Source organism: Eschscholzia californica, unplaced genomic scaffold (genome assembly GCF_041429995.1).
Source record: "Eschscholzia californica isolate CP2 unplaced genomic scaffold, dmEscCali1.0.p SCAF_3, whole genome shotgun sequence".
In the NCBI taxonomy this organism is placed as follows: domain Eukaryota; kingdom Viridiplantae; phylum Streptophyta; class Magnoliopsida; order Ranunculales; family Papaveraceae; genus Eschscholzia; species Eschscholzia californica.
This window is the reverse complement of record NW_028238420.1, coordinates 63600931-63611476: the sequence shown is the minus strand read 5'-3', so window position 1 is coordinate 63611476 and position 10546 is coordinate 63600931. Positions and strand designations below refer to the sequence as shown.

Below are 10546 nucleotides of genomic sequence, written 5' to 3'. Positions count from 1 at the left end.
CACCAAAGGCTGGTGGACATGATCTATCTTTAGTAAACACATATTATTTAACAAACAAAGTCACAAGCTATTGCAAAATTATTCTCAAGGATCTAATTTTGAGAAGTCTTTTTGATAAATACTAACACCAATTGGCCCGATGATGGCCTTTCAACAAAAATAAAAATTGCACTGATGGCCTTTTTTTACTAGTCATAGTCTCTCTCACCCTCTCACATATATTCTCTCTCGTCATCATCATCATCGTATTTCTTCTCTTACATTATGATATTCTTTTTCTTTCTTTTCCTTCTCCTTCCACTTTAATCTTCTCTCTATATCCTTATTTCTCAATAAAAAAATATATCCTTCTTATTTAAAAAGTACACCCTCAAGTCTAATAACAATTTATTTTATCTGGTTAGATAAGAAATCCTACAACCAGATAGTTGTTTCTCTTCTATGACCGAAAGATTTGGGATAAATGAATTTTGTGGCGAAAGGAAAGTATCTCTTGTTGGATTGATGCATGTTTTGGCCAAAATTTAATTCAAAGTCTTTTTTATTGTTATTATTATTTTGTAACCCCTAAAAGTAGAGTCGACCCAGATAACTAGTAACGTCCAAACCAAATTAAAAATTAGAGCCTATTTAACGCATTTTAGAAAGAATAAAATTTCAAAAATCTTAACCATTGAGCTACGACCTAAATCTTGTTAATATAATTGTTATTGGAAACTATCATACAAAACCTAAACACATGAGGGCCCTCGTAATGTTGGGGGTCCAAAAAGCAGGCGTTTTGATGGCTCTGGACCTCCCCACACCGCTTATAAATCTCCCAATACCAGATTCTTTCTTCTTTTTTGAATCCAATACTAGAGACTGAACAACGGCTAGCTTGAGCAATAATTCTCTCTCTCTCTCTCTCTACTCAAACAAAAGTATCTAAAAAATAAGAGAAAGTAAAACCAGTAAAGTTTATGTTCTCTCTCTCTCTCTCTCTCTCTCTCTCTAATCAGTACAACCACACCTCCACCATAATCACATTACTTCCTTTCCTAACCATAGAAATCTAAAGTATCTAACCAGTAAATTGAACTCATCTCTTTTTACAGAATGAAAATGGGTTTTTGTGGTTTAGGAATTTCAATGGTGATAGCAACAATTATAACCCTTTTGAGCTCTTACTCTCTAGCTCTAACTGAAGATGGTAAAACCCTTTCCTGTTTTCATGTTTTTCATTTCACTGAAGTGATTTTTCATATAAAGTTGTATGTTTTTACTATTTTTCAGGGAAAACATTGTTGGAAATCAAAGGGTTTTTGAATGATAGTAGAAACTTACTCAATAATTGGAGATTTACTGATGAATTTCCCTGTAAATGGACTGGCATCACTTGTCACCCTCAAGATGACAATCATGTTAGTTCTATGTATGTCTAAATTTAATCAACTCCCCATATTTGATTACCCTCTTTACCTTCCATTTCTAGTTTCTATATGTCTGTCTGAAAAATACTAACTTGATTTCTTCTTGTTTTTACTAATGAGGGTTTATAGAAATCTACCTTATATGCAACTTGGAGGGATTATATCTCCCAGCATTGGAAAACTTAGTAGATTACAGAGACTGTAAGTACTAATTACTTTCTTTTTCCACCAAAAAATGTGAATAGAATAGAAAATTTCTTGATTTGAACTTCTTTTTTTTAGTCATTTATGTTGTTCTTTTATTAGGGCATTTCATCAAAACAGCTTACATGGATCTATTCCTACTGAAATTTCAAACTGCAAAGATCTCAGAGCACTGTAAGAAGATTTGGGTTTATCTTCTTTTCGATTTTTACCCATTACTTATATCCAATTTGTGTTTGCAATTTGGGTTAAGGATATGTCTGTATAGATTATTTGGGGGATTTAATCAGTCTCATACTCCATTACTTGTAATTTCTAGATTTATGTGTTCTAGTGCTAATTTTAGGTATTTGAGGGCTAATTATCTACAAGGAAGTATACCTCCTGAGCTTGGAAATCTTTCTCATCTAAGCATATTGTAAGACTATCAACTTTTCCTTCTTGAAAGTTGCCTCCTTTATTTCGTATTTTGCCTATATTGTTGCTTTGTTAGACTTAGATATGTTGAAGTATTTGTGATTTATTACTCATATATGTATCTTTTTCCGGTTCTAAACTTATAGAGATCTTTCGAGCAACTCTTTGAAGGGATCGATACCGCCTTCTATTGGAGGTCTCACGCGGTTGCACTTTTTGTAAGTTTTGATCCGTTTTTGATAACATAGAGTATAGGTTTCTAAACTAGCATAAGGGGATAGGTTGGTGTTTATTATGTTATTTTACCGATTTTGAGCTATGCATCTCAGGAACTTATCTACCAACTTCTTATCCGGTGAAATCCCAAATGTTGGAGTTCTTGGTGCCTTCAAGAACAAATCGTAAGTCATTTCATCAATGTCCCACTACTACTCATAAGTCATTTGATCAATGTCCCACTACTATTCATGGGTCATTTGACGAAATTTCTTGCATATTTAGGTTTATTGGCAATTTAGACCTTTGTGGAGACCAGCTTCAGAAGCCATGTTTGGGATCACAGGAGTTTCCAGCAGTTTTACCACACAATGAATATGATGAAACAAGTAAGTTATATATAATATAAGAGTGAACCATGGAAATTAGTAAATCGATTCAAATTGAGATGTAGAATTATACTTCATATTATAGTCTTCTTCGATTACTAATACCACTTTAACTTTGTTAAAGGTACTTCAATACCCACTAAACGATTCTCTCGATATCTTAATGGAGTTCTTATCGGTGCAATGTCCACAATGGGGCTTGCTCTCGTTGTCTTGCTAAGTTTCCTCTGGATTTGTTTACTATCAAAGAAAGAAAGAGACATGAGACAATATAGAGATATCAATAAGCAAGTTGTTCTTAAAGCAAGTACGTTAAGAAATTTGTGCAAGTACTCTTTGCTTCCAATCTTGAAAATTTTGTATATCATCTAATATTTCTTTATCATAGGTACGAAGCTTATAACATTCCACGGTGATCTTCCATACCCGTCATGTGAGATAATCGAAAAGCTTGAATCACTCGACGAAGAACATGTAGTAGGGTGTGGGGGATTTGGGACGGTATACCGAATGGTGATGAACGATTGCAGTACATTTGCTGTTAAGAGAATAGATAGAAGTCGTGAAGGATGTGACCGGGTTTTCGAAGGAGAACTTGAGATATTGGGTAATATTAAACACATAAACCTCGTTAATTTACGAGGATATTGCCGGCTTCCTTCTGCCAAGCTTCTCATCTATGATTATGTAGCCTTGGGTAGCTTAGATAGTCTCCTTCATGGTAAGTTCATTCATTTCTATAAGCTACCAAATGAGTATATCTGTATATGTATAGAATGAATTTGCTCGGCCAGTTCTTCAAGTTCTCTGATGGAAACTGTTTTCTCCAGAAAAGGAGCAAGAAGAGCAGATTCTCACATGGAATTCTCGGTTAAAGATAGCTCTTGGTTCTGCAAGGGGATTAGCATACTTACACCATGATTGTAGTCCAAGAATCGTACACCGAGACATAAAATCTAGTAATATACTCCTTGACGAAAACTTGGAACCTCGTGTTTCTGATTTTGGTCTAGCAAAGCTTCTAGTCGACGAAGATTCACATGTAACCACCGTGGTTGCTGGGACGTTCGGTTATTTAGCACCAGGTTTGTTCTTTATTCAATAAGAACGATCCCTTTTAATATAAGGTTTTCGAATGTCAATCTCATTGTGCATTCTGTTTTGAAGAGTATCTACAAAACGGTCGAGCGACTGAGAAGTCGGATGTTTATAGCTTTGGAGTTCTTCTGTTAGAGCTTGTAACTGGGAAGAGACCTACTGATGCAAGCTTTGTCAGAAAAGGATTAAATATTGTTGGTTGGGTAAGTTATTCCCGTTTTTCTTTCTTTTCTATGCCGAAGATTAAACCATGAACCCCTGAGCATTCTAATTTGAAACTTGCAGTTAAACACATTGGAGGAGGGAAAGAATAGATTGGAGGATATAGTTGACAAGAGGTGTATTGATGCAAATGCGGAAACTCTAGACGCAATCCTTGAGATAGCAGTAAGATGTACTGATGCTGATCCAGACGATCGCCCATCAATGGACCGGGTGTTGCAGATGCTAGAAGAGATTATGTCACCTTGTCCGAGTGAATTCTACGAATCACATTCAGATTATTGTTAAAGAAGAGAATGTCGAAAAGTAGTCCCAATACAAAATGCTGTTATTTATGAACCTTTAAGCTGTATATATGTTTTCAAGTAATTTTGTACCAATATGTATAATTATCTGTAATGAATGAACAAATGTGAGTTTTTTCGAGCTTAAGAAAACCAATTCCTTCGGAAATATGTCACAATTTTTGGACTAAATCCATATGTCTCGGGTCTCTCTCTTTCACTTGGACAATTTTTCTCTCTTACTTTCTCTCTATAAATCATTCACTCTTTCCAAGCTTTTAGATTACTTTTCTTCAATCTTCTTCTCCAAACTTGGGTTGAAAAAGGATAGTAAGCAAGTAAAAGGTGCCTCTACAATATTTTGAGGTCACCAGGTCAACTGGTCAAGGTGTTTGAGGGTGGTTTTAGCAGAAAGATAGGGGCGCCTATAGAAATATTCTACTGGTATCTTTTAGGGCTGAAGCTTGAAGCCCATGACAAGCCCACATCATGGAGCTCTGGTCTACTACTCTACTACATGTTTTTCTCATTTGTTTCCTTCATTCTATATATGTACAATTACGACACAATTAACAGATGGCAAATTGTGGCTCCATACACAAGTGTGAAGAAGAAAAAGAATGGGAGTCGTAATCATAGAAAATAGACTTGATAGTAATCTAACCAATAAAAATATAAATATCCATATTTTTAGATCTCGAAATACATGTGTTAGCGTGGTAGAATATATACCAAAGTAGGTGGAATTTGACCTAGTAGCGGGGTAGAATCGATAACTTTTTTCTTAAAAACACTTACACAAGCTAAAAAATAAACAAATATGGGGAAGGATAGGATAGGGACATTGATGGTATTGTTTGTCTTGTTTTTCCTCTCTAAATTATTCTTTCTTTTCTCTCTTCAACTCTTTCATTGTCATCTACATCTTTGGTTCTCCTATTTTGTTCATTCACCAAACTACCCTTTTATCTCTTATTTATTTTTTGTTATTTTATGATCTTAATTCTTAAAACTCGGCAAAGTTATGATTCCCTTTACGCTTTCATTGGGTGAAACAACGTTATAGTTGAAAATAAAACAATGGATGTTATTCCAACAATAACAACTAATCTTTAACGATGTTATAAATAACGAATGGTGTGGGTTGATTAGCACTAACTTATTAAATTGGTGTCGAAAATTAGAAGATTTTACGGGTTTGCCAAATAAAATTGCAATTTAATTGTCAAGAATTGTAGGTGCATTAACAGTGTTATGGCCTGGCTGGACCACAGGGACCAGCCGACCAGCTCAAGACAAGTCCTTGTCTACCATAGTCCTAATTCTAGCTAAGGATTAACAAGCCCTTTTCTAACTTGCTTTTCCTTTCGGATGGGCGAAAAAGTTTGTTGGTGTTACTTCAGAGAAAATCAATTCACTATGTTTAGCTTCCGAGCTTTGTCGTGGTCATGGAACTGTTACTGAGAAAAGATTAATGTCTTTCGAGTAATATAAATTCATAGTCTCCGTATTGTACTGATGACAAGTTACTTTCAAATATTCATCAACTTAGCCGTTGCCCGTTGGCAGTGCGAACAAATTTGGTTGAGAGACTTTATTAGAATAGAGTGTGTGAGCTGAAGAATATGGTGAGGACCTGAGGTTCTCCGCTGTCAATAACAAAATTCGACCGGCTATTTCCACTAAAACAAGAGCAACTACGATTAAATAGAGATCCGATGGGAGGCCTGCTTCTGCTAAGAGGAGGTCAATTATCTCCGCTAAAGAGATTTAGATTTTACTAAACTCGGATCAATGCAGGTAGATAACTCGACAAAGGCTCGTGATATATCACGATTGACAACATTCTCTTTGCTCAAAAAACACATAATAGACCTTTCATACTCGTTTTGTAATGTATTCACACAACTAAGCCTCATGTCATGGATTATTCAGCAAAACAGTCGGTGCCCTACGACCACGGGTTTATGTATTCAGCAGATCGGTCGGTGCCCTACGACATCGGGTTGATGTATTCGGCTGATTGGTCCGTGCCCTAGACAACCGATTATACATATTTTTCTTAACAGAAAAATGATAAAGGGGGCATAAAGGTAATTTTGAATTTAAATTGTTTAATCCTCTGTTCCAAAGTAAATGTCTCTGCTTGCAGTTTTGCATATTAAAAGCCCATCAAAGCTCTGCACAAGAAGAGAAGAAACAAGACTCTCTCTCTTTCTCTCTTTCTCTCACTAGAAGAGATTTCCATAGCCTGTAATTTTGAGAGTCTACTATCTTCTTCTTCTGAGTGATGGGTGTGAGTTGCCGGTGGTCACATATTTCCCACATAACAGAGATTCTCATTACCAGTTTCTTTCGTCACAAACCCTAAAAAAAACATGAAAATTTGCCTTGGATTTATACTCAATTACATGATGAGTTTTTGAATTTGTCTCCCCCAGGAATTCAAGTTACAAGAAAAGAAAAAAAGTTAGGGTTGAAAACTATGGTGGGTGGTGGGAGGGTTTATGGAGGTTCCAACATGAGTGTTTTACTTCAAAATGATGGGATTTCCTGTTCTTCTGAATCTCTTGATTCTATCTTACTTTCAAACTCTTCTCCTTTTCATGGTAATTCTTCAAATTTCATTCTTTTATCTATTCTGTTTCTTCAATTTTTTGGTTTACTTGTTGTTTATCTCTTAATTCTTGTGTGGGTTGTGTTAATTATATGGATTATGTCTCTTAATTTGCTTAGATACCTTCACAATTTGGACAAGATTAAGAACTATTTGTTTCAATAAATTCACTATTGAGAACTGTGGGTTGATCTTGTTTATTAATCTTTCATATGGACCATATCTTACTTCTTTGGTCACTCACTTTGTGATTTGATTCATTCAACTTTAATTTACTTTTTTGTTTTATTTTTAGATTCAACTTTTCAACTTATAAAATAAACAAGAAAAGATTAACAGAGACATTAATAATTTAATGGAGCTCTTAATTGCAAATAAGTAATCATACTAATCAATAAGAAGAAGAAAAACCAACCAAACTCACCAACTATTTGAAAAAAACCCATTTCTAATTATAAGTAAATTACATAAACAAGAAAAAGTCAAATTTTAGTGACTAATGTTTATTTGGAAGTCCAAATAGAACACTTGTTTCAATTACTTGTTCTTCATTAGTGATAATCTATAAATCAAGTATGTTTGAGTTTGTCATTGACTTTTCGCTGTTTTGGGTATAGGTTCGGGATCTATGGTTAACTTTGCAGATGTTAATGGAGTAAATTTCACGAAAAGATCGTTTTTTCAAGTCGTTGATAACGATGAAAATGGTGAAGAAGACTTGGATGAGTATCTTCGACAACCCGAAAAGAAACGAAGGCTAACGACCGATCAAGTTGAATATCTTGAGAAAAGTTTTGAGGTAGAAAATAAACTCGAACCAGATAGGAAGATTCAACTAGCTAAGGACCTTGGGTTACAACCTAGGCAAGTTGCCATATGGTTTCAAAATCGAAGAGCTCGATGGAAGACTAAACAGTTGGAAAAGGATTATGAAATCCTCAAAGCTAGCTATAATAGCCTCAAAACGAACTACGAAAACCTAATAAAAGAGAAGGAAAAACTGAAAACCGAGGTAATTTTGATTACCCATTACGGAACTATTCCTCTTATTATATGATTATTGAGATCTTTTGATTTATTTAAACTAAAACGTCGAATTTTTCTACGAACAGGTTCTCACCCTCACAGACAAGCAACTACAAAACCAGAAAGAGAGGGGAAATTCAGACCCGGTGAATCCAAACAGCCCAGCTTTCGTAGAGCCACAAAATACAATTTCGTACTCGGTTTCAGAGGAGAAGCCATTAGAGGTGTCTGTGGTGGTCTGTAAACAAGAAATCAGTTCAACGAATAGCGATATTGTTGATGTTGATAGCCCACATTATGGACATGGAGTTCACTCTTCTCTGATTATTGAAACAGCCAATTCATCTCATGTATTTGAAGCTGATCAATCAGAAACTTCACAAGATGAAGAAGATAACTTTAGTCAAAACTTGGCAGCACCATTTTATAGCTTTCCAAAGCTTGAAGATACCGACGAACCACCTGCAAATTCTTGCAACTATGAATTCCTAGCCGAGGATCAACCACCGCCCGGGTGGTTTTGGTCTTATTGAGTAAATATTATCAGTATGTTTTTCGATCGTTGTTTGTCTTTCGATGTGTAAATTTAATAAGATTAATAAGAAGTATGGCGCCCCAACCAGTTATGGTGGTGTGTTATGTTAGAGTTCGATTTGTTTTGCTCTTTTTTAGTATTTTTGTATTGTTTGGTTGCTAAGTGAGAATTACTACTTATAAATCGTGAAAATTTGATAAATACTTGAGAGTTTGTTATGTGTGGTTTTGTTCTCTTGTTTTTGCAGACAGAACAAGCATAAACTTCAAATATTCTAATATAAAGTTAGATTAAAACGGTCCATTCATTGGACTAAGGTGGTGTTTCTTTCAACCATCTGATTACTTCAAATTGTATTATACAAGTTACACGTAAATAAAACTCATATGGAGATATCTAATGTAAAAGAAGAACCAATTAATCAATCTTAGAGAAGGCTTTGCTACAGAAAAAATTTCGTGTCGTACTCTGTTTGAATCTCAATAGCGACGTGACAATGGATAACATAGAGATTGACGTTGGATAACATAGAGATCTTAAGTTTACTATTTGATTAGATTGCCTACTTGAGGTCTTTATTTTACTTATCCCTAGCGTTCAATCGGGTAGCTCTTTCAATAGTTTGGATTAGTATGTGAATAGTGAAGTATAAAAAGAAGAGATATAGAACCTTAGTTTTCATACCATCTTTTGTAAGTGGGAACTAAAGGATCAAAAGATTAATATGTGTCGATACATTTCAGATAGACTTACGAAGTCTTTATAAGGAACAAGATCTCGTGTTAGTTACATAAACTTCGGAGCAGTGACATCTCGGCATCAAAGTCAATAACTGTCGTCTGGCATAAATTTTGTGCTCCTATTGAAGGTGTTGTTATTAGATACATATTTACTTCGAATGAATGGGTTTTGCTTAGATTAGCATGGCGAATGGCATCCACTTCAACTTATTGGGCTAAATGGATGAGAACTCGGTTTTGTCTATCTAGACGATTTACTTCATATAAATGCTCCTCAATTTTGTCAAGATTGAAAAATAAAATCGGTATTATTCCTCTTCATTCAAGGTGGCTTATTAGTAATGGTACCGGGATCAATTTTTTGTGTGACCGATGGCTCGATTCGACCATAGTTGAAATGTTAAGAATCCCTGAATCACTCCATAGTCGCTTCAAATCTACAGTATCATCTTTCATTACATCCGGTAATTAGTCTATTCCGAATATGTTGGAGTTACAATTTCCAGACCTGGTGAGGCAAATTAAGGATATTGTAATCCTTATAACACAACATGAAAACCAGGTGAGTTAAGTTTTAAAGATGCTTATGAGTTTACGCGTCCTCGCCATTCGACAGTAGAGTGGGGTAAGGGAATTTGGCGACAATATGTATCCCCTCGCCCATCGCTTTTAGTACGGAGGGTTATGCATAATCGCCTTCTGACTGAAGATATTCTTATAAAAATGGGTTGCTCTTTAGCATCTCGTTATTCCCTCTGTGGTCAGATGGAAGAGAGTCTATCTCATTTATTTTATGAATGTACATTTGCATCAAAGCTTTGGGCTTGGGTGGGTTCTGTATTTAGTCGTAATATCAAACACTCAACTGACTCCGAATTGATTGAGGGAGTCTTCACAACTGGCTTCTCAGAGCAGGTTGAAGGCTTATATTTATCGACAGTAATCTCGACATTCTAGACTATTTGAGAGACCAGGAACTTTTGCATTCTTGATAACACCATTCTAGATATCTTCAAAACTATGTTGGTCATTCGTCATCTTACTTTTGAGATTGGGCGGCTGGTTAGCGGTTCTATGCAAAATTCAATGAGAGAAATTACCATTCTTCGTTATTTTGAAGTGACAGGGCGCCCAAGAAAAGCACCTAAAATTATTAAAGTTGACTGGCACATGCCTCTAGCCAGCTGGGCGAAAGTCAACACAGACGGTTCATCGAGAGGTAATCCAGGTGGTTGTGGTGGGATATTTAGAAATAAAAGAGGCTTTGTATTAGGTAGTTTTGCAATACCTTTGGGTATTCAACACTCGGTTTACTTAGAGTTGATGGTCGTAGTACATGCTATAAATATGGCGTGGACCAAAAGTTGGAAGAAGATTTGGTTGGAA

At 35.5% G+C, this 10546-nt stretch overlaps 2 protein-coding genes across 2 annotated transcripts; both read left to right on the top strand.

Moving 5' to 3' along the window:
• The first annotated feature begins 834 nt into the window (after positions 1-834).
• Positions 835-4395, top strand: LOC147553173 (LRR receptor-like serine/threonine-protein kinase FEI 1). The gene is made up of 13 exons (XM_086671148.1): positions 835-1192; positions 1276-1414; positions 1542-1613; positions 1719-1790; positions 1963-2034; positions 2180-2251; positions 2363-2434; positions 2535-2638; positions 2763-2945; positions 3027-3359; positions 3469-3723; positions 3806-3939; positions 4022-4395. Exons 1-13 carry the CDS (start codon positions 1099-1101, stop codon positions 4244-4246), a joined length of 1827 nt encoding a protein of 608 aa, XP_086527274.1. The 5' UTR covers positions 835-1098; the 3' UTR covers positions 4247-4395.
• A 1991-nt stretch (positions 4396-6386) lies between these two features.
• LOC147553172 (uncharacterized) lies at positions 6387-8621 on the top strand. Its single transcript, XM_086669665.1, has 3 exons — positions 6387-6851; positions 7477-7871; positions 7972-8621. The coding sequence occupies exons 1-3, from the start codon at positions 6728-6730 to the stop codon at positions 8416-8418; spliced, it is 966 nt and encodes a 321-aa protein (XP_086525791.1). The 5' UTR covers positions 6387-6727; the 3' UTR covers positions 8419-8621.
• The last annotated feature ends 1925 nt before the right edge of the window (positions 8622-10546 follow it).

Coding starts and splice junctions, on each gene's coding strand:
- LOC147553173 (XM_086671148.1), top strand. CDS start 1,099: ATGAAAATGGGTTTTTGTGGTTTAGGAATTTCAATGGTGATAGCAACA. Junction 3,360..3,468: donor CTTAGATAGTCTCCTTCATG/GTAAGTTCATTC, acceptor TGTTTTCTCCAG/AAAAGGAGCAAGAAGAGCAG. Junction 3,940..4,021: donor GATTAAATATTGTTGGTTGG/GTAAGTTATTCC, acceptor TGAAACTTGCAG/TTAAACACATTGGAGGAGGG.
- LOC147553172 (XM_086669665.1), top strand. CDS start 6,728: ATGGTGGGTGGTGGGAGGGTTTATGGAGGTTCCAACATGAGTGTTTTA. Junction 6,852..7,476: donor AAACTCTTCTCCTTTTCATG/GTAATTCTTCAA, acceptor TTTTGGGTATAG/GTTCGGGATCTATGGTTAAC. Junction 7,872..7,971: donor AGGAAAAACTGAAAACCGAG/GTAATTTTGATT, acceptor TTCTACGAACAG/GTTCTCACCCTCACAGACAA.